The 27,546-nt window shown below is 49.0% G+C and overlaps 1 protein-coding gene across 1 annotated transcript in view; it reads right to left on the reverse strand.

Moving 5' to 3' along the window:
• Window positions 1–27,546, reverse strand: part of SSH2 (slingshot protein phosphatase 2) — a gene marked incomplete at its 3' end in the record, with an annotated part of 86,923 nt that overhangs the window by 52,853 nt on the left and 6,524 nt on the right. Inside the window, exon 2 of the mRNA XM_035561197.2 lies at window positions 1,741–1,784. Within this exon, the coding sequence (XP_035417090.2) occupies window positions 1,741–1,784 (44 nt within the window). The remainder of the gene's footprint in view (window positions 1–1,740; window positions 1,785–27,546) is intronic.

Here is a 27,546-nt window from a genome sequence, read left to right on the forward strand (position 1 = left end):
TTGATCTTGTGACTGCTGGAAGGCTAAGAGAGAAATTAAAATTAAGAGATTAGCTGAGTTCAGCTTGAGCCTTTGGGAATTGTGTTCTCCAGCTTTCCTAACAGTCATGAAAGCTGTAAAATGAAGAAACAGCGATTCTTAAATCATCATTTAAGGGTAGAAGCCTGGAGGGAACAGAACAGTCACCTTCCCCGAGCCAAGCAATTGCAGGACTACGGTGAAGTCATGGGAATGTGCAACCACGACTGCTTTTTCTTTTGCAGATTCATCCAAGTTGGTCCCAAAACCAAAGCCCACATCTTGTTGAAGCCTTTTAAATACTAAAAATGACAGCTTCTGTAGTTACCTACCCAAAAACGGCATTAAACAAAGAACTGTAACATCCAAAGAGCTCATGAAGGGAGAACTACTTCACCTTCACTTCTCCTTTACTCCCCCTGGAGGGAATCTCACTCCTTTCACAAAATTTGGCTGCAACATTTTAAGCTACGAAAGTGCTCCCGCTGCTGGACAAGTTACCTAGTTATATACTGAGTTTGCTTATTTTAAGTTTAGATGAAATAATTCTTTTGATGGCTTAGAGGGTAGGAGAAAATGCTTTTAAGTTTTCACGAGGTCTACCGTTGAGACTACGACTACATTAGAAAAACACCACTGATACCTGTCACCATTAATACTTGTCACCATGCAATCAGATGACTTCCAGTATTTGTTTGGGTTTCAGATATAAGCATTAAATCAAACCAAGTTCTTCCTGAAGCAACTGAAACTGGCACATCCAAGAATGAACATCTCCATACAAAACAATCCCAATTAAAATGAAAACAGTAGCAATTTCTGTCAATTGCAGTGCTCTCCTATCTGTGCAGAACACAAGTATCTGATGCTTGACCGCCTCCATCTGCAGCAAATACCTACACACCTACTGAATATGCTATTTTAGGCAGCAGGAGCCCTTATGACACGGAGTCACCCCGTACTTTAACTTTCAGAAATGCAGCTTTTCACAGATCCCAAAGACATAAGCAGGGGCATAACCAGGAGGTGAAGAAACACAGCTGGGGATGCCTCGTTGCTGCAGTGCCTCCCGCGATACTCCTGCTAACTCACGGAACCCAGCTCAGCTCTTGAGGGCTACAGGGACTTTTTAAAACCAGAGAACATAGTGTTTATGAATGCGGTCATCCCTCTCAGAACATTCTGATGATGGGCCAACCCCTAAGATACAACACACAATGTCAGCGGGAGATAAGGAGAACACAACCAGGATTTGGTCCCAAAAGACGAGTAAGGTCTCCACATACACCAAGTGCAGCATCACCGTCTTATTCAGAACTTGGCTATAGGCAACACATCATCCCTTGGATGCAAACAGCCATTTGGAGAATATACTCGCTGGTATCTTTGTGAACTGTTCCCAGTGTATATTTTTTAGTATATAACCAGATTTTTTTCCCCATTTCCTGCTGCAATAACCCCTTTACTGAGGGCATCATTTAGGTCATAGTTAAATGTAAATATATATATATATATATTTTGTAGTAAGGTAGTAAGGTACCCATGAGACAGTTACACAAGATTAGCAATAGACAGAAAGTTATGGATGTTTAGGTGGGTAAAAAACAAAAATTCCGGAATAAAACAAGAAGAACAAAACAAAATTAAACTAAAACACTGGGGAACACTTCACGAAGAACAGCATCCTCGAAGACTCCCACAAGCCCCAAGTGAGAATCTTACCTTCTGGGCTGGGACCGGCATTCTTCTTCCCCACTGTCTGCCTCCTGCATACATAGGAGAGGAAAGAAAAAAAAAAAAAGGTTAATATGCTTTAACGTATGCAGAATCCAAAGACTTGCATTTCGCTGGTTTGACTGTAGAAGGCAAAGGAAATCCACACTGCATCTGCATGTAGCTGTCACTACCCAGGAACTCATTTTCCGCTCGGTTGTCACTTGATGTTCACTCACAACCCTTTTAAAAGTCAACCTACAAGAATTTTTGCAACTGAAGGATTTAGCAGGCTTTCACATTTCCTTCCAATGACCCCTGCCAAACATGGCAGGCCAAGGGCCAAACACATGGCTTAATTCTGGACAAAAACATTATGTTTTTTAATTATCTTTACATATATCGTATTAATTCGTATTCCAGTGTCAGCAATCAAGTTTAAGAGCCCACAAAACCAGAAAGTAATAAACCTGCCAACTAGGAGCTGGGGAGCACAGATAGGCTAGGAAGTGGCAATATGAAATACGACGCTGCTTTAGATGCAAAATTAATACACACAATCTCCAGCGCACTGGGGAATTTTACTAGGCATACCTACTAAAGCCCAAAGCAATACCCCAGTAGAGAGATCTCAGCAATTAATTCCTCGTCACAGGACATTGAAGTATCTATTGCCAGGCACCGGCTAAAGATGCAGTACAGGATCTGCTTTAAATCAGTGAAAACTTACTGTGTTTATGTGGGCCTGCGGAAAGGAACATATTTTAAAGCATTCCAAGCATTCGGTCGTGCAGGGGCATCCCAAGAAAACCAGAGCTCGGCACAGGGTGCCAAAGGAAGCAAAATGATGATTTTGTGTCCGGCTAGACACAAGCAGATGGGTGCAAGAGCCCTCAGCCATTCTGACAACAGGGGTGCTAACCAGGCCAGCCCTGCTCTCCCATCGACAAGCCAGGAGGGACCGCACGGTCCCCTCCAAGGGGAAGCAGCATTTTCTTCCCCTTCAGCTTTCTTTGGGACAGCAATGCTGAAGATGCGCATCCTGCTTTCTGTTTTACAGACCACAGCACGCGGATGGAGACAGAGAGAAGGCACGTAAGGGATCTGGGCTAGGGGAAACGTCCGCTTTCCACGGAGTCAGTGGAGAAGAGGACGAGAAGCTGCACATCCCAGGCCTCTCGCTCAGCCCCACCAGCGTGGGCATGCAGCTGCCTGCTGCCGGGGCAGGAGAGCCGGTGAAACAACAGGAGAGGGAGCGACTCCAGAACACACCTTACCAAAACACACAGGAACTAACAGGTTTAAGCATCAGGCTCAGAAAAGGGGGGGAGTGGACTAAGTAAAGTTTCTGTAAGAGAACTGTACGAACAGATGCTTTTTCCCGAAAATCTTTTCAGCTACGTTCTTGTGCTTACTGCATGCAAAGCTTGAATTGAGTTCCTCTGTTCTTCTATTGTTTGCAAAGCTTGTGTTGAGTCCTATTCTTCTATTTCGAAGAACAGAACTAGAACAAGACCATGAAGGAGTTCACTGGGAACCACCTGCAACCACAAACTCAAGCTAAAACCCGCAGACCATCTACAACAAGCAGGAGCTGGCACAAATACCTTTTACTCATCATACCTTAGAATTAGCTCAGCATTTCAGCAACTTGATAAGGAAGCTGGCATGCCCATCTCCTTTAAAAATGAGAACCCAAATGCATTCCACAGTCAACACAAAACAAGCCATAGCATCATTCAGAAAGGTGCAAAAGCACGGGTGAAAGAGCAGCCACCCAGGGAGCAGCAGCAGAGTTGCACTGCGGGGAGCCAAGCCCTCCTTTCTGCGATGGGGTGTCAGCATCCATCCAGCTGCATTCAGGGGCTGGCAGGACACTCCTGGATGCTCTCTGGGCTACAGACCCGAGGCTGGCCTTGCAAAAGAAGAAATCCAACGGCATAAAGTCACTTTCCATTATTCAAGCTTTTGCAATAACCACACTGGCTCAGGACCTATCTGCCTGACTGTTGTCCACGGCTCCAGACACCGGACAGCTGTCCTGGCAATCCGCGCTCCCAGGGCGGCCAAAGCCTCTGTGCACTTCAGCTGCGTTGCTTAACGCCTTAGAGGCAGTGGTTATCCCATGGACCATGCTACTCACTCTGCGCTTTGGTGTATTTTGTCTTGACAGGTGGTAACAGCAGCATGTTAAGTTTGCAGAAGCAAGGTATTGAGTACTTCTAAGAAGTTGGCTAGTGCGTAACTAGCAGGAAAGCAGCAAGTATTTGCATTTCTAGAGCAAGCAAAGAAAGTCCCAGTCCTAAATACTTCACATACCTCCTTTCCTTGCCCTCTTCCCCTAAATTTGTTATCCTAACCACCAGCACTTCCCAGGAGAGTGCATAATTTATTTCTCACCCCAGCACCGGAAAGTGCAGGCGCTTCCCAGTGGTTTGGAGCGGAAAATCCGATGGTGAAAAGGGCAGCTCTGATGGCTGAGACCGCATGCTCGGTCAGGCAGCCAGCATTGTCACAGAAGCCACAGAGGCCACCTCCTCGGTGCCACACACCAGTTATGGCAAACTGGAACGATATGCAGAGCTAAACTCACCTCGGGCTGTGCCGGAGCAGACAACTATCTGTATGCTGATATCCGGGTTTGAAAACAAAGGTCCCTCCAGATTACCTTGAGCAGACTCTGCACTAGCTTCTGGAGACCTGCCTGCAGAAACAGGGATGTGGAGTGTCCTCTACACTCCTCGTTGCTGAGTCTTGCAAGAACTTACGCAGCTTGTGAGGCTCTGTTGAGAAGGCCACTTATTAGAAGTTCTTGCAGAAGTTTAAAAAACAAAACAAAACCAAAAGATGCACACAAGATTTGCAGGATAAGGATTCGCATTTTCAGAGGACCAGTCACCCAAGTACCAGCAGCAGCAGAGCCCCATGAGCTGACAAAGACAGCAGCACCACAGTTGTCTTCACAGGCTTTTACCAGCTCCAGGAGTTGGACTCAATGATCCTCGTGGGTCCCTTTCAACTTGTGATATTCTATGGTTCTATTCACCAAACCCCAGCCCCACGCCGTTATTTGGGAGGCATGACTTGATGCAACGACCTCACAGCACTAGGATGGCGATATCAGATGTGGATGACAAACTCGAGCGTAAGGAAGACACTGGAACCACACGCCTTGCATCCAGGAGGCCGCATCACCTTGGGGCCTTGGCGTGCCAAGTGTCCCAGACAAGATCAGCAAGACAAGAAACTGGGAGCCGGTGCCAGCTGTACAGTTAAATTCCTTTGAACAAATCTATTATCTATCTCACATCCTTCCGAAAGCACCAGTAGCTGTTGTGGGTGTGTGTTACTGCTGGAACTTCTCAGATCCTGCCAGAGCATAGACTGATGAATTCCCCGTGGGCTGGTGAAAAAGTTGATGAGGGGTACGGAGGGGACATGGAGAGACAGACAAGGGGAAGAGGTCAGAGGGAGGGGAAGAGGTTTCATACATGCAGGATAGCTGAAGACTTTTTTTTATTTTTTATTTTTTGAGTAAGCCAAAACAGCTCAAGAACATGTATTTGTCTAGAGAACAAAAACAATTGAAAGAGCACTTGCAATCTCTACTGTGCTGTTCAGGAACCCCAGCTATGCAAACATTTTCAGTATGATAATGATAACGAATGGCCATTTCCACATGCCAAAAAAAAATAATCAGGTCACAGCAACTGGCAAGCCTGGTATGCCATAACCAGAAGTCCCACAAATGACAGGAGAAGATCCTGAAATATGCAGATCGTTAACATGGCTCCACTCAAAATTCAGCCCTCAAGAGCTCGATGTGGAGGAGGCTAGACACAGCCCAGTCAACCACCATCTGTCTCTGCCAAAGCTCTTACAAGATCTCTTTAATATTAGACATAAATGTAGCAGATTTGTGTCAGAAGCACATCTATACAGAATACAGATGACTGTCTATGGAAAAAAGAACTGTAGACAAGTGTGATTTGAGCAAGGGATCCATCGCCTGGGATGCTATCTGGAGCAGAACTAACCTTCACTTTGAGGATGTCACGAGGCGCTCCTGCCCTCCTCCTCAGCAACAACAGCCATCCCGGTCTGCAAAACGCTCCTTCCCTGCATCCCCCTTGTGTCCCGATATTTACAGGGTGCTGAGATTTGGGTAGCTGAATGCTAACAGATCCCTGTAACCACCTCACCCCACTGACCGCCTCCTTTGCAAATGTACTCGTAACACCTCATGGCCAGAAGGCTTTGGGGATGCAAGAAGATACCTCCAGTGCTCCCGTACCGCACATACCTAACTGCTGCTATTTCTCCCCTCCCACACCAGCACCCCATTATGCCGCAGCTGGGCCCTGCTCACCCTGCAGTTCTGCAAGAGACACAAAGCCCAAACTGTCCGGCGAGGAGGAGCTGCAGCGACGAGCCGCCCCACTAGAGGGGGAGGCAGGACAGAGCAGGCGATGCCAACCCGTGGCCGGGCGCAGCCTTTACTGGAGGAAGCGACTCCGACTGACATGTCTGCTAAAACAAGCACGCTCACAGTCACTTGCCCGTGTCAGAAGGCCACGTTGCTGCCAGTGCCCTGCTGCAGCAGGGCATGGATCGTGGCCTGGGGTGGATCACGGCCTGCGGTGGATCACGGCCTGCGGGCGCCCCTTTCTGGGGACGGCTCTGAGGAGCAGCTTGCTCGTTGTGGGGAGCTGGGGTCGGCCTCTTCTCACACAGAACTAGTGATAGGACTAGAGGGAACGGCCTCAAGTTGTGCCAGGGGAGGTTCAGGTTGGAAATGAGGAGGCATTTCTTCTCAGAAAGAGCAGTCAGGCGTTGGGACGGGTTGCCCGGGGAGGTGGTGGCGTCACTGTCCCTGGGGGTGTTCAAGGAGAGGTTGGACGTGGTGCCCAGGGACATGGTTCAGTGGGTGATACTGGGGATGGTTGGACCAGATGATCTTGGAGCTCTTTTCCAACCTTATTGATTAGAGAATCATTATGATCCCATGCTTGGGCAGCAACCTCAGACCCTGCAGTGAGCCAGCTGGAGGTGTGACCTGTGGCAGCGCCCCGCTTCACTTCTGTAGCCACCATCCCACACGTGGTGGTGGCGGCGAGAGCCTCAGCTCCTCTCCCAACCTGGGCTGCCCACACCCTGCGGCACCCACGTCGTAACCAGAGCGAAGGGTGCAGGAGATTGTGGCATCCACACAGGCAATGTGGAGCTCCCCGATATGGGACAGCTCCAGCCCCGCAGCAGCCTCCAGCCCCGGCCTGCACGGAGGAGGAAGCTGAGCAGCACTGAAGGGCTCCAGAGGGAGTCGTGCCCTGCTTTCCTTGACCAGAAACACAGGCCTCGGGGGAAACGGAAGGAATGAGTCGCATAGCTCTAAACTAGGCCACATATTAAATGCACTTTAAAGTGGAAGATGAAAAAAATCCATCTCTGCTCCTTTCAGGCCATGTAGGACAGAATATGCAAAACATTAATCCTGTTTGTGCTTTGATCTGCTGCCAACTATCTGTCATCAAAAGGGTAAGGGAGAAGAGAGAAATTTTTGAGCATTATTCTATTCTATACAATGGGAGTCACTCCATGTCACGCAAACAGTTCTGCTCTTAGAAATCTCCTTTCTGCAGACTGATGCAACGATAAACAAGATTCAGTCTGTGTTATGGACCGGGACTGGAGCTGTCTGCCTGTATTTAACACTGGGAACATCAGAGCAGCTTCTTTTGTTGTAAGAGATAGGATTATTAGCATAAGGCATGCCTCTAACATTCACAACACTTTTAGTAACCGGGGAACATTTCACACAGACTACTCTTCACACAGACTACACCCTGAAAACACATCTTGCAAACCTTGAAAGTGATTCCAATGTAATAACTGCTTGCTGCACATGCTTTTATGCCAACATACCTGACTGCATAGACAATGCCTGGGAAGTGTTTTTATCAGGAGCATGAGCACGCCACAGCCATCCATATCATGAAAGCACTGACACCCCAGGCTGGACAAGGATTACAGTTTCTGTCACCCCACAAGCCTCAACATTTTGCTAATAGTTGTAAAGTGCACACTTTAGACATTCCAGAACTTCTCTCCCCATCTCCATTTTCTAAATCTTGGCTAGGTGTTGCTTTTTGCGTGAGCAACTTCATTATTTTCCATTGTTTGGTATGCTTTTATAGAAAACCTCTGCACAGCAACAAACACCAGCAGTGAGTGATCCCAAATTCCCTACAGGAAGGCAGACCAAGAACTGGATGTCAAGCTATTCTCATTTCTTGAAGCTGCTGAATTTCAAAGTCAATAGTATTCTTTTTAAAAATGATCCTTACTAAATCAGCTGAGGTCTTGTGCAAGAGTAAGAGTACAGAAGCTAATTTAAAATGCTGTGAGACAGCCAATTTGAAGCTTTTTCACCTCTCTTAGCGAAGGGCAACTGGCAGTTTCTTATTTATAGAACAGAAACTGAGTTAACATGGATCCCCCAAACCCGCAGCAAGATGTAGCCATGTCATCAGAGAGGCTTTTCACTGATCACTGTCAGGCCACCGTCATGTGAACAGCTCTGGACTCAGTCTCAAAGGAGGTAGAAAAGATTTATAATTAAAAAGCAACCTCCTAGTTCCCTGCCTACCCTTCCCTTGGCTAGGTCCCATCCAGTTGTTCAAACACACACGAACTGCCTCTGAGCTGAACGTGACCTTTGCTGGGAAGAAGGCAGCTGCTTGAGTCAAATCGGAGGTTGCCAGGCGGGCACCAATCCAGTCGTTAAACCATGCAAATACGCCTCTGCACAGCACCCACCGACCTCCCCGGGCATCTCTGTGCTACGCTGCACCGGGCCTTGGAAACTCCTCCATACAGGAGCTCTTCTTGGGTGTCCGCAAGTATTAAGCAAGCCAGTCCAAAAAAAAAAAAATAATCATCCTCTGTCCTCAAGTATTACCCAACGCACGGCTAAATTACCCAGTCTGGTTGAGTATTGCAGAGAGCGTGCCATTACTGCAGCCACAGCCTTCCTCCTAATGCAATACAAGTCACCAGAGATGTGAGCATCCACTGCACGTTTGGATTCCTTAGGGCTCAATTCAGCTGCTGACACAGACACAGTAACATTACAGCTACCCTGGGGTACCTGAGGTGTGCACAGTTCTGGCATGAGATGCCCAAAGAAGCGACTGAACAGAGGCTGAACAAGGGGACCACGATCCATGGACATCACGCAGAAACAAAGCTCAACACCTTCCGAGATGAAATAAAGATGTCTATTTAGCAGCGTGCCCTGCGTAAGGCTGGTCCTATCAATAATCTCAAATCATCTGCTGGAAGAAAACAGGACAAATGGTTGAGTCAGACTGCCAAATATCTATTACATATTTCTGTAGCAGAGACTTCCACAGAGTTGTATCAACCTCTTAAATAAACTGTGTTAGCATAAAGCCCACACATGCTGCATTTGCAGCAAGGCTGAAGTGCCAGCAACAACACTCTGGCTGGTAAAAAAGAAACAAGGGCTGACTTGAAACGCTGGGTCGAGGAGAGGTTCCCTTTTTCTCTAAAAAGCTGAAGAATGCCCCCAAATTCACCAGCGAGAGCTTCCGGGGCAGGAGCGGGAAGCCAGCTGAACTACAACGGTTTCTGTTTCCAGCCTGACTTCATCTAGGAGCAGTCATTTGGTGCTAAACAGGGAGATTTGACCACAAAAAATAAATGGACAGAGTTCACAAGTTCCCCAGCTGCGCAGCAAGAACAAAGACAAGCAGAACCCGCAGCGGTCTGTGCGAAGTGACTCAAAGAGAGCAGATCACGGAGAGCATCGCCCCGGCAGCAGCATGCGAGCACTCACGGGCACGGGACAGGTCTCAAGGCTGGATTTAAAACCAGTTCACTTCAGAATCCCTCAGCCTCTGGAGAAGGTTAACCTCAGCCATTATTAAAAATTATGAAGCTAATTAATAAAGTCCCTGAGTATGCTCTACAGAACTAGCTCATGGCCACCTTTGGACATACTTACATTTGCCATCAAACACTTCTCAAAAATAGAAGCTGCTACCAGGAAGCCTTCAAGTTTGACGTAAAAGTTCTTCAGAAAGCTAAGCGGAGCAAACGAGGCCCCAGACGGGAAGGGGAGAACTACGCGGTGCTTTGCATAGTGTTTTTACCTCTCCAAAGCCGCAGCGCCAGGGGTAACCAAGCAGCTTTCCCCAGCAGTTTCTCCCTCACCCATCACTATTTGCATGAAATAGTTTGAATGAACACCTTTTCCTCCTCCCATTTCTTCTGTGCATTAGGTTCTACGTAAGCAGCACCTTTCTGCAGCCAAGCTTTCATTCAGAGGTTGACATTCCTTCCAGACTGTTTTCTGCATCACTTTGCTGTGTCACTAACCAGTATATTTAGGTCAAAGACATTGTGCTCTTGCTCTAGAAGAAAAATAAAAAGTTCCTTATCAAAGCTTTCATCTTTCCGCTGCAGCTAAGGGATTTATGCAAACTTTGTTTAGATTGGACCTCACTGAAAACTGCAGAAATAAAACTCAAAACATTTGAGCACAAGAATTAGAAGCCTCCAACTGGAACAACAAGAGGCAGGATGAGAAATCCACTGTGACGCAGCCCGCTACGCTGCCCTACAAGAGCAGATTAAAAAGGAGATTACGGTCAATTTCTGCAGCGAAATAAGCTCGCCCGATGGGGAGTACAACAGCTTCTGCTTTAATCAGAGAGGCGCACCCAAGGGAAAAAAACAACCCAAACGCTATATATCCACATTAAAAACCCCTACACAGAAGCAACGTTACACGACTTCTCTCTAAAAACTGCAGTGGCGTATCAGTCGGCACCATCTAGAGAGTTACAGACACTAAGAAACAAAATCTGTCGTCTCCCCGAACAGACCTTTCCTCTAACTTTAGGTGGCCTTTCAACACAGTGCAAGTATGACAGTACAGACTGATATTTAACACAATTATGATTCTCTGCTAAATGCAATGCTTCCCAGAACCTGGAAGGTATCTGCTTACTCTCCTTTTAGGCAAAGATAATGAAATCGTCCATTGGAAATCTTTAAATCTTCAGGCATTCATTTCCCCACAGCAGTAACGACTGCTTACGGTGATGGGACGAGCGTGAGAAAACTCTTTTGCTGTATAAACACGGGCACTATAACTGCAGTTTTCATACCAGGAATTGTTGCTGATGTCAGAGGTGTAGTTTGGTTAAGACCAAGCCAAAAATATGCACACATACACTGGTGGATCCCAGGCGGGACTTCTAGACATCCCCGACATCTCCGAGGTCTTGGCCTCAGGGCCCCTTTCCTGCTGGGAGAGGCAAAGACAGCGAGAACTCAACAGGGCTGAGGAAGCCGGGGAAGCAAACCCGCCAGTAAAGAGCCGTACGAGGAGAAGCTGGAGACCTGGGACTGCAGCTGAAAATCTTTTATAATTCATAAGCAATACTCTCACGTGTTACAAGGGATAAGGATGTGGAGCAGACGTAGCTGATGCACACCACCAGCTTCTGGTTTAAGTCACCAAAGTTAAGTTTCCCATTGAAAGGGACAAACACGAAATGTGCTTTCATAAAAAGGGAAATATTTGGGTTTTGCTCCTAAATCCGAAGGGCTATTTTAAGAGGAGGAGGAGGGTGGAAGGAAGGGAGGTACACTGCAAAGGGAAGGGTCTTTGTCTTGCAATCAGCCATCTTCCTGTTAGCATCAAGTTTACGAATAAAAATAAGTTTGGGTTGTTTTCTTTTTTTTTTTTCCTCTTTTTGCACACAGGTGCACGCTCACGACAGCCTCATCTGTATCCCCACTGCAGTTACCTACACTAAAAACCAGGGAGCTATTCCAGGGCTCTGGGCAGGCACAGTTCAGCTCCAGAGCTTTAACTCTTCCCATAGTCATAGGGTCACCAAAGCACTGCTGATCCACCTGCATCATACGAAATACTGCGTTATTCCCGTACCGGGACAGGAGGGGAGCTCTCTGGATACCGCTCCCGTTTGTGCCCTGTGCCCACCCTGTGCAGCTGCGCCAGCACAGCTCCGACTCCTGGGCAGCAGCATAATCAGGTAGAGGCTTTTCATTTCCACTGCTTGCCACACGGACAGAAGCACACGCGGCCATCTCTGAAACAGGTTTAAGTTGAATCTTCACCCCATAAAATCTCAGGAGTACAGTCCTAAACCCGAGCGGTGGCTGTAACACGTGCACACCTCTCCCCCTGCCAGCAGGCAGAGAGCCTCTCACCCACTCGGCTCCTGCGAGATCCAACCCCTCCCAGCAGCGGCCAAATCCCCCCTTGACGTAAGGAACATACGACGCACGGGATGAATTGGGAGCAGCGCAGATATCTTCATGACCTACCCGAACTACGAGGCCCTGGGCCTACTGCATCAAGCATTAGAAGATGATTTTCTGGATGAAAAAAAATCTCCAAGTGGGAGGTTATTTAAGACGTAAGAAGGTGAAATAAAGGCTCAGAAAAGGAAGCAGAGCAACACCCAATCTTTTTAATTCTATGATGCTCGACCTCTAAAAAGCAATACGGACGGGGGGGGTCAGGAGGTCATCACTGTTTGAAACTGTCAGCTCTTAGCAGTGCTTGATCTGAAACTGCGCTCAGCGGTGCGATTACAAGCTGTAGATTGTTACCTAGCATTCGTGAGAAGCAAAAAAAACAAAGCAAAAAAGGGGGTATCCAAGCAAGAACATCGCACGGCGTGCCTGGATGCAGCAGCATCTGTGCTGCCTCTCGCAGACGGCCGCGGCGTACCGTGGGATTCGAGCAGAGCACAGCGGGGGCTCTGCTCTGCTGCAGCGATGGAGCGGGAGCAGGAGGCTGGCAGCGGTTTCCCAGCAGGAGGTTAGGCTCCGTACCAGAGGAGGAATCGGCAGGAAAGTCTCTTCACCCCTAGACTCGGCTTGGGTAAGGAAAAAAAGCAGGTCTTTCAGGCAAAACTTTAAAAGGAATCGCAGGGACGGCTTTCTGTATGTGTAGGACTCAAAGCAGAGCCTTTGGAGGGCAGGCAAGGGCTGCAGATCCCCCCTGGCACAACGCTGCGGAGGCACGGGGGACAAAGCACACCCCTCGCTCACATCCTTGAGCCCCCGGGAGCAGAACAGCCCCCAGCTGCCCACTGCTACGAGACCACCGCTGCTAAAAGCGGCACACAGCAGTTACAAAATACCCAGAATCGGTTATTTAAAAAGAAAAAAGAAAAAAAAAACCACACGCCCAGGTATTAGTGTCATGCTGCTGGAACCCGAGCCAACATGCCGAGCCATTTTATTGCCTGGCAGAAGCTGGTTTGTGCACTCTCGCGGGGCATTTCCCCACAGCACGGCTCTGCCTACGCTCGGCCAGCCCCATGTGCCTTCCCGACTAGTGGGGGGACCAAAACCAAGGCAGCAAATACAACAGCACCTCCTCCAGCAGGGGTGGAAGGAAAAAGAGAATGGAAAATGAAGCTGAGGAGTGAGGGAAGGTTTTCTGGAGTAGTCAGATACGAGCAGAGCTGAGTTGCATAACGACGGCCCCTTGACTTTTGTTATTTCTCCCAGCCAGCTCCTCCGAAAATCTATTTGTTATTGTTTATTTGGGTACCAGTCCAAATTGCTGTGGGAGGAAAGAGATTTTTTAAAAAAAGGAAATGCTGTCCAGCCATTAATTCTAGCACTGCAGCCATCTAGTACTCTTCGTCTGTTAACGAATCAGTGCCCTGTTTGTTGCAACACTCGTCCGCAGAGCCTGGAAGTTAAACACGAGCAAAACAGATCGTAATGAGACTCTAGCAGAGCAGCTCTGGCTGTGTTTCTCCTCGGGCAGGATGAATGTGCCTCTGCTGATTTACCCACGGCTCAGTCCAGACCCGCAGTTTTGCCCCACATCTCCCCCGAGGGAGCAGGCGGCAGCACGCAGCCGGCAGCAGCGCTCCTGAAACGTAAGCCTCTGCGAAACGTTACATTGCCATAAAGGCCGGGCTGTGTCAAAAGCTGGGAGCAGCCATCCGTCCTCCCAGCCTCCCAGGATGGAAAAGAAGTCACGTTCCTCCGTGTGCACACCGGTAACAGGAGAAAGCCCTTTCTGACCCGGAAAGCAGCGCTCTGTTCGGTTATTTTCCCCTCCCGGGCCGTAAATGTCACTGCCAGCGGGTACAGTCTGGCCTTTGTGGGTACAGTCCGACCTTTCTGCCAGGTTCTTGCTTTCACACGGTCATACCTCCCTGTCCCCGGAGCACGAAGGGCTCAGCAAGAGGCCAGAAGACTGTGCCAAAGGCAAAGAAGCCCGTTAGCCTTGGCACACGCCCGGCTTTGCCCGACCCCTGAAGTTCACAGCCCTATCAGCCGTGTTGCCCTGCGGTGCCCGTCTGCGTAATCCCAGCTCCTTCGTACCATCTGTTCCCCCCTCGGCAGCCCGGCCACCAGAGACGATGCTACAGCTCGTGTCTCCCTAGTAACAGGGTTTTGTCGCTCCTTCCCCGTCTTCCTACCAATCCTGCCATCTACCACGATTTTCCCTGCAGGGGATGCAGAACAGCACTGGTGGAAAAAATACAGGGGACGACAAACACTTCAGGACAGGCATAGAGGGTGTAAGAGCAGTGCATGGGGTTCGGAGGGCTAAACGCCTCCTGAAACCAGATGCTCTTGTTATATTAGAGTAAGCCACCAACACATCTTCTGTGAGCCAGGTCCGGGACCCCACCTGAGCACTCAGTGCTTCCACGGTTCCTCTTACAAAGGTGCCAACTGTGAATAGCCTTGAATCGATACACGAGTCTTAAGGAAAACACCCTACACATCCCCTGCATCCCTAAGACCACCTTCTCTAACACCTCCAAGGCTAAAAACACCACCACGCACACCATGCAGGTGAGGAAGGGCTGTATCTCCAGTCTAGGGACTGGCTCTCTCACTGCAGGTTTTCGGTCGGTGACTGCTGGCTGCCTTTGGTTCCTTAATCCTTAAATCCCCACACTCTCTTCTTGAGGTTAATCCAGTTAAAGCTGTCCCCTCCCTTTGGCCGGGGCTCTGCAGAAATGACCACCTGAAGGGCAGAGCTGCCGAAGCCAACGCTCAGGGTACGGCACCTCCCAGAACTTGGTTCAGCCGCAGGAGACAGCGCAGGATAAGTGCTTATTGCTGGTGCCAGACAAAGAAACGAAGATCAGGTAGGTGAGGGCAAAAGGAACTCCTCAGGGATCGGTTAAGTCAGCAGGAGTCAATCATCCAGCCCGACCCTAATCCCCCAGCCGCTTTGTGCCTTAAGATAACTAGAAGCAGGTTTATGCTGTACTAGGATAACGTAGCCTTAAACCAGCGTAAGCCCCTGTGAAAATCCCTGGTTTGGGGAGTAGAACTTGCCTTTGAGGTCATCTCTAAATAAGATGGTTACATGGCATTGCTGTATCTGGAAAAGCAACCACAATCAGCAATAGCAAATCATTTCTTCAGGCAGGCCACGCGGATCCTGCCCCAGTGCCCACGCTGTGCATCTTCTTCTCTTTGTGAAGCTGGCCCAGAGGCCGTGGAGCAGTGTGTGTAGCTGAGGAGCTGTCGGAGAAAACCACTGCACATGGGCTCCCCGGTGCTTGCCAAGCTCTTCAGGCTATGCACTAGAGCCAGGACTGGGACCATAAGCTCTTTGTGTCCCTGGTCATTCACAACCCAGAGAAACACAAGCCTGGTTTCGAGGACTGTTTATCAGCCTCGTCCTTCCCAGATCCTCGGTCTCGGGGCGGTGGGGATGAGCAAGCCCTGCAGCGCAGCTGCCTGCCGGGGAGCCAGCAGGAGCCGTGTTCTGCTCCCCGGAGGGGAAGCAGCTACCCGGAGACAGGCAGGTGCAGGGAAAGGGGACGAAGCGAGGGGCAAGCCTCCCGTGCGGCTCAGATCCGTAGCACATTGCCAGCTCCACTCACCCAGATACGGAGAGCCGCTGCTCGGTCTCTGGTGCATATTTAAACGCTCCTTCTGAATGGCCGATTAGTCAGAAGTGGAATGTTTCTGCATTCATGGAAGAGCTATTTTAGGATTACATTATGCGCTCTGCTTCCATTAATAGGTACACTTAGAAAAAAAAATCCGAGGCGCTACACCCAGCAATGCGCTCGCCTCAGCAGCCTCGAGTGCTGCAAGCACAAACACCCAGAGCAAGCAGAGGAGAGCCGGGTCCTGCTACTGACAGACCACATTTTTCTTCACGCTTCCACAGATCACCTGCTCATTAGGCGTGCCAAATCCTCGTGGAACAAGCCAAATCGCAGTGTTCGCCAGCCTCCCCCTTTACAGACCTGTCAGCCTGCATCTTGCAGAGATGTCACGCCGCCGTAGCGCCTCCAGCTGAAGGAAGTTAACCAGACCAGGGCAGCATCTCACATGTCCCGGGGCTCTGCTGGTGGCTGATCCAAACGCCCTTGTTCCAGGCTCCAGTTGCCCTGCCAGTGTAACCCACGCTCGCCAGCACTGCTGGGGCTCACCTGTACCCCGCCGGGCCCCCTTCCTCGAGTCCCATGGTTATTTGTCAAGCTGAAACTCACTGCAAGTTGTTTTGGAGCGAGTCAAGAACTCTCAGGTTTCTTCAGCTAGCAAAGCTCAAATTATTGATTGCTGCCAAGGGTTTATGAAAGCCAAAGCCTGGCGATTTTCAGGAAAATACACACTTGTGTTTGGCCAAGAAGAGCTGTGCGATGCAGAACGATCAGATCGAAACAGTTCGGTCAAAAACCAACCAACCAACCACAACAACAAAACAAACCCAACCCCCCAAACAACCACACCCTTTGTTTCTTAAAAAAGCTTAAAAACGTGTAGGTGTATATATGGTGTTGGTCAACAGACGTAGAGACCAACAGAGCTGCAACTTCTCTTCCAGTGCTCACAGCCACATCTGTACCACACGTGCGAGTTTGGATCTAAGGCAAAAAGATTCAGCAACCTGCTGCTAACACACTCTACCCATACGCATATATGCTAACAGCCCTTCAAACCCCCCAGTATTCTCTCCTACATGTATTGGGATTGCAGCCGTAACTATAAACTCGCACGCAATGACCTGTCAGCTGTGACGCCCGGATTTCTTCCACCCTCTCACACGTGAGCTGCAATATCAGGGTTAGATCCAGGTGGGAAGTGGGGAGGAGCTAAGGAAGGAAGCACAAATGCAAGCACTTGGCAAACCACAGACGAGTTGCATGCCAATGGCACAAATGATGTTATTCTAATTAAAAAAAATAAAAAAAATCAATAATCTCAACACGGGGCAGGTTCAGGATGAAGATCAGCTTTCTGCTAGTCTTGCTTCTGCTGGCAGATTTATACGGAGGGGTTTGAAGACCAAAGGCAGTAGAATCCAAAAGGTACACGTATAATAAATCTCATTAAAGCCAGAACAGGTTAGCCCTCTGATGAACTTAAGCTGTAGATCCTTCTAATGCGCTTGAAGAAAGCTTGGCTGACCGGCCAAATGAGGAGGATTCCCTCAGCTCACACATCCACGTCCTCTGAGCCAAGTGGAAATACCGTGAGCTGTGCAGAACGAACGGAGTTCTGGTGGCTTTTTTTTTTTAAATGTAAGCGTGAAGAACAAACAAAAATCCTGAAGTGTGATGCAACAGGTACCAGAGGCAGAGCTGAAAATAAGATCCAACCCAGAGGAAAAAAGGTGACACAGAACCCACTGCATTAAATCCAATGTCACTCTGGTGCTGAATTCAGATCTAAAGAAGCGCATTAGCCCACGCAGACATGAAAATACATAAAAGGCAAATAGTCCGGGAACTCAGAGCACAGACTGTCTGCTGAAAAATGCACCCCGTAAAGACGGTCAGCCTTACTGCCGAGATCTGGGACACCGAAGACTTGAGGAGACATTCATCTCCTCTGTAAAGCCTCGACTCCAGGAGTTAGGGGCAGCCATCTGCATCCAGCAGCAGCTGCACCACCAAGGGTGGGGGCAACACGCCGAACCCGACAGCAGCCGCAGCACATACAGAATCACAGCATCACAGAACAAAGTAGACCATTCGCAGCTTTCTCACTTAAAGCATGCTCCCCAAAATTTAGGAGCTCTCTGAGCGAGATGGCAAGACACTTCTTTTTACCAAAGCATGCTTTTCTTTTTTTTTTTTTTTAAATAAAGAGGATGGGGGGAGGGAAGCAACACAACTTCCAACGCACAAAAAATTTCTGTGAAAATACAGAAGAGTTAGGTTAATGTAATCCAGGATTCTCTAGTGAACAAAGTCACAAATGAAGCAGTCTGAGAATTTCTAGTAGCTTGGCCATGACACAGCCATCCCCTCCTTCACTACTTAGCTCGAAATGCAGGAGCAACAAGAACACATGATGCAGCCTGCGCTGGTACGGGCAAATACATGGCTGGAGTCACAGGAGCACATTCTTTGGGGCTCATGAACCATCACATGACGGGTATCACAAGAAGCCAATTTACTAAATACAATTTAAACTTGTGGAAGTTACAAATAATAATAAAAGCCATTATGGAATTCCCTTGGGAAGGGGGGAGCTGCACTTGAAAAGAAAGCAGCAAACAGCAAAATCACAGTCGGTTCTCATGCTATCAGAAACTTTTGGTTTATAATGCTAAACACGTAAGCTAATATTGGTTAAAAGACCCTAATACATACTTCTAGTTACACAACTTACAGCCAGTAAAAAGCCTACCAGCCGTCACTGAAGACCTTAGCAATGAGCCTCCCAAGCACGTACAAACATTTGTGTTAAGTTGTAGAGTCCTGAGCCCGAACGTTTGTGACTGTGTGTGTCTGAAAGCCAGCAGACTGTTCGTTTGCTATAAAGGTGAGTGACTTTTTTAATAACGAAAACCAAGAGGACGTGCAACGCACAGTCCTTCAACTGCCAAGACGCGCTGACAACTATTCAGAAGAAAATATACTCACTGCTTCTAACTCCAACCACATAAATGAAAATAAAAGCAGAACTGCGTCTCAAGAAGACACTATACAAATCGATTTTCACACTTGCACTATTTGTATTGATTTCTGTACCAGGACAAAGGAACCTGCTTTTTATTTCGTAAGAGCCACCTCCCTATGAAAACTTACAGCTGTGTTAACATTTTATCTTGCCGTTTTTATTAAGGATTGGCCCAATCCCAGAGCAGCGCTCCACATTCAGGGATCCCAAAGGCTCCTGACTGTATGAAAGGTTCCGATGATCCACAGGGCCACTATCAAACAGATCACTCCAGACTCATCCTTGGGATTAAGTCATCTCTATTTATGAGCCCTGATGCGATGATCTGTCTATTACAGAGCCTAAGTGCTGCATGAAAGCCTCTTCAAGGCCTTCGCCATCTGTGAATTACATTATTAACAATGGCACGGACTTCCTAAGAGCATCTGGTTCTGTCCCCACCCCCCCCCCAAACCGCTGGAAAATTGCCCTTCAGCATCCAAACAGGCTCAGGCTCCGATCACGGAGGGAGGACGGGGCTCAGCTTCCCGCTCCCACGCCCTCCGCGTACTCCGAACGACTCCTGCTGTTGTTAAGTTAAAGAGAAACTAAAACAACCCAGACACGCATGCCACAGGCACTTGATTGGGCAATGCCCGGGTTTATTTCGTCATTTCGCAGAGTCCTAAGGGCGATCCTGGCCGCTGCAGAAGGCAGCCCCGCGGCTCGGGGCGCTATCAGCAACTGGCAGCAGCCAGCACGCCACCCTGAACGGCCACTGCTGGAGGTAACTTGCGAGATGTGAATAAGCGTGTTGTCATCCCAAACCTCTGCCCCACCAAGGATGTTTCAGAAGCTGGTTCTGAAAACACGGCAGCTTCTCGTAAACAAGGGAGGAAGAGACCGTACTGCCCAGGGCACTGGGGCGCGCTCTCTGCGGAGCTTTGCAGAGTCCCCGTCCCATCGCCAGCATCCTTGGCTCCTCGGCAGCACCACTTACCCTCACAGGACCAGGGGTCTTCCCACCCCGTTTGCCACTGCTTACTCTTCAAACCTAGCTTCTTTTCCTGCTCTGTACCTAAGGTTTTTAAGAGCTTCACCTCAACTTTCTATATACAACACCAGCAGCTTTTCCAGCCCTTCCTCCTGGTATAATTCTTCACTTGCGTTACAGATCACAGCGCAGGCAGCCTTGTTAGAGCCCTGTGAGATACAGTATCTTCCTCTGTCTCAACTTCACAGCAGTATTTCTTGCAAGAGCCCAGCAACGTTATGGGCAGCTCAATAAAGACTTCCATTCAGCAGGGAACAGCATCCAGAACAAGCAGTCCTGTAACATGCAATAACAGGCAGAAAACACTGGGTGGGGGGAGAAAAGACGACAGTGTTTTGGGACAAATTCACGAGAACCCTTCTGCTGACACACTGGCTCTCCGATTCCCATCCTTATAAAATAAATAAAAATGAAACCGGGTGTGCATTGAGCTGCTCAGGCACTAGCGACTGAAGCATACTCGTGCTATGACTACAGGTGAGCACTTAATTTGTTCAAGTGTCCAAAATAATGGAGAAGTATGTTTATCCGGGGTCACCATCATTACACCGTGCTGCCTGAGCTCACGCTCTGTGCAGGTTGTAAGAGGAAGTGTGCAATTACTGGTGACCTCAAGCTAGAGGAGATGAGGAAGCTGGAAGCACACAGCAGCTAGCCTCCAGGATGGTCTTGCCAGGGTTTAATTTCGTTTCGGCCAAGACTAGTCCCTGCAGTTTGGATGGCAGGTTGGAACCACGACCCAGGCTCCCGGGAAGGGACATTCCTGTGTTTTTATTCAGCCAGTTAAACAAGAGAGCCAAAAGAAAAGTAAGCAAGTTTTATGACTGCCTTCCGAAGGCCTGCCTAATAACAGAGTCACAAACTCTTATTTCCATGCAACTTATTGGGAGGGGTGCGGGGAGAAGAAAAGTAAAGGAACGTGGCAAGTCCTGCAGCACGTCCGTGGCTATCAGGGATGGGCTCCGCCAAGCCCAGCCCCCAACACAGCAGGAGCAGGGCATCCTGTCCCCAGCGCCTGAGGGTTACGACACTAGTACTCCAACAGCAGCAACTAGACGGAATGAAGTCCCATCCCTCAAACAGTAAGTGCAGGTGATCATGTAATCAAATTAGCTAACATTATGCTAAATCAGTGCATTGAATATCACCCAGTGAGCTCACTTCTGGAGGCAGTTCAACGCCTCACTTCTAGGACTGATGTCAGTGTCACATGCCTGGAGAGGATCAGTCTGCAGCTGGATGTTTTAAAGCCTTCTATTAGGAGCACAGAAAAGTCAGCGGATTTCAACAGCATCAACTAATGAATTTGTGTTTTATCATAACAGTTTAGTCACCAGACCCAGCTGGCAATAGCTGAGAGAGTGTCAGGCCATTGCAGAGGTTCCCCTGGCCTCCCCGTTAAGCCACTAGACAGAAACTGAGGAGTGGGGCAACACACTTGTTTCAGCAGAGAAAGTTGTATTTCAACAGAAAAGGAAATCAACAGAAAGACAAGGGAACAGGAAACTCTTGCTGATTCTGAATGATTAACCGCTGAGAAACTACGCTCAGTACTTGTAAATAAATCACAGCAGAGCCAAAGGTGCTGAGCATGGGGAGCACAAACGCTTCACACTGCAACATTCAACCCTGCATTCAAACCCCGTTCAACTCACAGATCAACCGTGAAGCCGTATTTCATTGTGACATAATAGAGGGATGCCTGAAGTTCAGTGGCAAGTGTTCATGCAGTATCTGTGAAGTCTCCCGCACCCTGACACTCGCTGCTTGCACTCCCCCAGCGGCTAGGAATAGATCTGCATTACACAAATAAGCAGTGTCTTCATTGTGCAACTGCATGCGACTTTTTTGGGGAAAAACAATGCTCGAATACAAGGAGTGTTGTGTGCATCAGGCTGCAGAGTGGGTGGTAGTGGTGTTGTCAGAAAGCACTCAGCGCTGCTTACCTCCACGCCCATTGACTTCAGTGGAAGAAGGCTATTTAGGAAAAGTCTCTGAAGCTGAAGCGTTCCCTAACCCATGGTGCTGTCCATATGCTATACTCAAGAAAGAGACAAAAAAAAAAAAAAAGAAAACCACAGAGGTGAAGAAGCATGAAATCGCAGGGCCCCCATCTCTTCTTTCCTCGAAGGCTCTTGCAGTCCCCATTCCAGCTCAGAAACCAGGCTGCACACCCATCAGCTCCGAGCAAGCCCTTCGCCGCGCTCCCCGAGCCTTTTACATCTCCAGAGCGTAGGATGAGGAGAACTACGCTAATCATTTACTGCATGCTCACATCGCTCCCCGAAGACCTTAGATGAAGATGCCTTAAAGCTTCATATTCTGCTTCAACTACTCAATTGTTCAGCGAGACTATCTAGCTCAGTCAGGGGCTGCACGAAAACACCCTGCCCTCGCGGAGTACAGCGCAGGGACCATTTGAAAAGCTTCCCGGGAGCTTCTCTCAAAGAAGCTCACAAGCCCTGAATCTGTTTCAAGGGCGATTCTGTTCGCCCTCATCCCTGTTACAAGTTTCACTTGTAATAGCTTTAGGAGGAGAGCCAGAGGCAAGGAGCACCGCGCTGCCACGAGCGCGAAGCCCCACGCACGGGGCTACCGGAGCAGCCAGGAGCTCGGTGCCGCCGGAGGAGCTGGCGGAAAGACCGGGCACTCGGATGTTGGGGTGTGTGACAGGCACTCTGCTCACCCCGTGTGAACCTACGGGTGAATAAATGCGTGTGCAGACCGCAGCTGGGGTCAGGGAGGGTTACTGCACAGCTACCTCTCCAGTAGCACCACTAGTAACTCCCTGAGGCTTACCACTCATTTTCAGCCTGCACTTTTCATCCTGGGTATTCAGTCAAAGAAAGAAGAGACTAAAGGAAACAACGAGATCCTTACATGTACAAATTCCTATTTTGCTGCTTGCGGTTCAGTAAGACATGCCCCTCATTTCAAGATGAGGTTTGTAAGTTCAATGTACCTCCAAGGTTTTATTAAAGTGAGCAGAACGCAGCCTTAACTCCAAACTATCCCATTTTCAGCCCAATTCCTCCATACAGAGTTCCATTTTTTCAAAGGTTTGAAGCTATTTGGCAGTTGTATGCAGCCCAGACCAGCCTGTACTTTTTTTTTTTTTTTTTTAATTTTAGACTTAATGTAGCATGTACTCTCAGAAAGGTTTACAATGCAGCCTTTTGTAGTTAACTTGCTCCAAGCTGGGCCGCTGCCAGGTTGTTATCAATGACATTTTAAAGCAGATGAATGAAGTTCTTATGTACAGTGACAAGCAGAATTGTGATATGGCACATGCATACCCTGAAAGAAGAGAGCTTGCTATTAGTTTGTCAGGTTAATAAATAAATAGTGATTTCAGGAATAAAAGCCCTTTATTAGGAAACAAAAGAACAAAATTAATATTTATAAAGCTTCAGTGGTTAAGAGCACTCTTTAAAACAAGATTATTCCATTTCAGTCGGAGCCACCATTGCGGACCGGAGATCCTCGACTGTGGCTTCCCCTCCCAACACCCCGCTGGTGCTGTGCCGGGCAGGGGACGAGGCTCAGCTCCCTGCTCCTTCATGGCCTGGCTGCTCCCAGTGCACCAGGCACCTCTGGAAGCCCACGACACTGCCACAGCTTTGGGGCTGCGGCTGCTAGAGGGGCTGCCTGCAGGTTTGGGACCTCAGCAGGGAGCCTGGGTGCTTGCTGAGAGCAAACCCAACCGGGATCGGTGAGGCTGCGCCTCGGCAAGGCTGCCTGCAAGCAGGAGGCAGCTGGCGAGTGGCTTCCCCTCCTCTCCGCTCACAGCCTGTTGATACAGCTCGACTGCTTTGGGGTTTCTCAGTGTTTCCCACAGCACATGCAAACCTGCCTTGGCATCAAAGCAAGGTTGAAGAAGAGTCAAACGTGTCCAGGATGTCCTATTTGACAGTGACCAAGTGATATCCTGACAAGAGCAGGCTGCTTCTCCCCCCACGCTGCCTTCACACTAACTCCCCTCAGCTCAAGAGGATCTGTGCCCAGCTGTCCTAAAACCAAACCTGTAACCTTAAACTTAACAATAAAATCTTCGCTTGTTTTACTATTTTTTAGATGAGGTGCATCTCAAGTTTAGATTCAAGACACGAGCACTTACTCAAGCTTAATTTATTTTGCGTCAAGCCACCTTCAGCCCAAATTCCAACAGACATCAGGCTTCCCTCCTTCTCTAGAGAAAATCAAGTTGGACTTCCTCCCGGCATAAGAAAACGAGGCAGAAACCGCCCCAAAATAACCGTCCCAGCCATCCACGCTCACATTAACAGCTCTCAGTTAAACAGAGCTTCCTCCAGACTACAGCAGTTTCTGGTGTACGGGTAAGAGCAGAATTCCACTTCAAAGCCCCGAAGTGTGGGCTGCAGAAGGCTGTGGCACAGTTGATGTCTTTGCAAGCACAAGTTGAGATCAGGGATCTGCAGAGCATGCGACAAACACTCCTTTCACCCACTGAGACTGTGCAAATTCGACTCCAGCCGTACTATAAGCGTTAACTGATAACGTCTCCCTTGCCTGCCAGTTTATATAACTGTGCCCAACTTTGGGGAAGGCGTCTGAAAATACGCTATGTTCGTGTTGCTTTGCCCCGACAGCTGCTTACTCAAGCCTTGGGAGCGGAGCAGAAGGCGCCCAGATGAGGGTAAAGGATTTCCAGCGCAGAGCAGGCACCCGCAGCACGTGCCGAGGCAGCAGCAGCAGGCGGACAGGAGCTGCGAGACAGCCTGAACGTTTCCTTTCCACGTGTGATTGTGCTGAGAAGGTTCTGCAATATCAGACCTGACCCTCGCTACGGGGGAAGCAGCCGTCCGGAGATCCGCTGCAGAGCTGAAGTTTGGGCTTCCATGTTCTAATAACTGCTGTGAGATCAGAATATCACCGAGAAATGTCAAAAAAACAACAACAAAAAGCAGGTTGTCCTGTTTCACTTCACTTTTTGAAGTCACAAGCTCGCTACCCCACCTAAGCACAACTCAGCTGAAACCAAAAACAGAGGCAACTCCCACTAACAAAGCTCACGAGATGTTACATAAGAAAAACACTTGTTCAATACACGAATTAAGTCTTTGTTAACCGTGCTGCAATTTAAAAAGGTAAAGGAGAACTCTGCCATTTCAAGGGTTACGCTGCACCCGGGAAGACAAGAATATGGCAGCTAGGTAACTGCTTAACGCCACCTTTTGAAGCGCTATGTTTAAGTGTGAAGCATCAGCTGAAGAACATGCTCAGATCTGCCTCCTTTGGCTATTTTACACCACGCAGGAGGACTGTAGAGAGGAAAACAAACAAAAAAGAACGGAAATGAACACAACAGCAAAAAGAATCAATCTGTATTCCAGAAACGCCGTTACCTTGTCCCCTAGCATTTCCTCCTGCAATGAGGTTTAGCTCCTGCCTGCGGGTCAGAGAGCCGAGCCGCTTCCCTGCCCCGTGCTGCCCTGCGCCGAGCTCCCAGCGTGGCCCCTGGTCCCTACCAGGGTGCTCCCCAACTCAGCACTGTTGCAGACAAAAAGCAGACTCAAAAGGACGCCCGCTGCTGAACAAGTCGTGAGCCACCTCCCAGAGAGCTGCTCACCCTCTGCTCCTAAGCATCAACAGCCACATCCAGAAGGAGCCCTGGTTTTTAATTCCTGGCCGAGCAACATTTACTCCAAGTAAAGGTCCGGGGCTTTTGGATTTGGATGCCTGGACGATGGCACTCAGCTCCTAGTAGTATTCAGCAGCTTCAGAAATTTGCAGCAAACTCCAGCTGCAGATGGGTTAACACAAAGGGCTGGTCCTGCCTCGCGCAGAGATTCAGACTACCTCTGAGTACCAAAGCCCTCCTTTGGAAAGCAAAGCGTTTTACACATGCATGGCATATGCCTTATCCCTCCCTCTCATCATCACACCAAAAGGTACAGAGATGAAAAGCCTAAAGTGTTTTTTTTTTTCCTTAAGGATCCTAATATACGCGTTTCTCAGATGTTGGCTACTGAAGCTAAACCAAGCCAGCTGAACAAGTCTTAAAAGTTTTCACATTAATGGTAAACGTGATAATTCTGTACATCAAAACAGAAGGGACGTGGTAGCAGCCAGCTGGAGTAACTGGACAACTGCATTCCTTGTGACAGGGCCAGCTTTCCACACTAAGGATCCACCTTTCAGATATTTAATCCAGTTACAGGCAGAAGACGAAGGGGCTCAGCTCAGCAGCTTCTGCATTTTTGCTACGGAGGCCTTGAAATCTAAGAAGTAAAAGCAGCGTCCCTCAGCAAGAGCCTTCCGGTGCCATTCTTCCCTATTTCTTTTGTTTCTTACTGAGAGAGGAAAAAAAGGTAAACTCTTGTGTCTGGAACCTGACCTGCCTTCGGGGTATCCCTACTCGTACGAGCTAGATGCAGGCCAACGAGCAGAAAACATCACGTACCGGCTGATGCTGCAGGCTGGCCCAAGCCGACTGGGGAGAGAAAACGCGACTCGATGGGACAGAGGAGCCAGGTCAGGGTCTTCTGCCTTTCGGATCCTGCTTTATCTCACCTCAGACTGGTTTCTGGCTCACCTCGCCAGGGCGTGGGTCCTACAGCAAGCAGCTGGCATCACAATGCTGAGACGACGCCTTGGAACCTACTCCCTGTGCCACTGCTGAGCAGAGGGAAGCGCGGGCACCAAGGTGTCCCCTGAGCTCTGGTATGAGCGCAGCGCAGGGACAGGGTGATCTGGGATCAGTAAGTTTGAAATAGGCCAGAAGAAACGTCCCGTGTTGGAGTAATCACAGAATAATTAAGTCGTGGCCTTGAGCGCCCCGCTAACTTCACCCTGAAGCAGCCCACGCCGATGCTGTACCGTCGCTGTTTCATTGAAGCCCGAGCTGAGGGGCCCCTTGGGAGGAGGAGGGCTGGCCCAGCCAAACGCAGGGAGCAGCCGCAAGCAAAATGCATTTCAGCAAGTGCCACGGGCACTTCATTTACCAAGGCCATAAGAAGTTCACGTCACAGGGCATTTGCCAGGAGTTTCGTGCTTGCTGGCATACACACGAAGGGCGCGTCTCACCGTGGAAGCAGCGAGCTGCTGAGCCGGGTGACTCATCCGACGGCAACGCTTTCTGCCTTCCGACAGGAGAGCAGCCTGCAGTGAGCAACGCTGATAAGACGCATACTCAGAGCGATTCTATTTGGGCAAAAAGCTACTGACACATCCGAAGCTGCAGGCAGAGGAGCCTGCCCAAATGCTAACCGAAACACGCACGGACACCGCAGCATCACACTACTGCACTAAGGCATTTTGCAGGGGGTTCCCAGTGACCCGGTCAACCCATACGGCCCAATTCAGAAATGCAGAGGTGGTTTGACCCTTCGTACCTCTTTTATCCCTTTAAACAGAGCCCTCCAGAGGACCAGCGTCCAGCCAGAATACGAGAAATTGTGTCTCCCTTGTCTAAATCACTCACAACCTCCAGCAGGTATCACCCATTTCTTCCTTTGCTTCCAAAATACCTTCATACAAGACATGAGCTTCTCTGCTGCTGTCCAATAAACCAATTCAAAGCATGCTCTAACGAATCAATGAAACGGAGAGGAGACTCTTCTTAATCCACAGGCTGAACCCAACAGTTCAGAGCAGGCACCTGACGAGCATGCTGCTTTCACGGTGCCAGGCCAGTGCACGCAGAGCAAGCAGCAGTCACAGAAGCCTCAAGCTTTAGCACGTACTTCCTGCTAACGGCATCTACAAGACTCTGATGTGAAGACAGTAAAAGCTTCGAGTCAGTTGAACTCCAGGAATACAAGAGCATTTCTGAAGTCTGCTGTCCA

The sequence above is a fragment of the Cygnus atratus genome, chromosome 20, assembly GCF_013377495.2.
Source record: "Cygnus atratus isolate AKBS03 ecotype Queensland, Australia chromosome 20, CAtr_DNAZoo_HiC_assembly, whole genome shotgun sequence".
Taxonomy (NCBI): Eukaryota; Metazoa; Chordata; class Aves; order Anseriformes; family Anatidae; genus Cygnus; species Cygnus atratus.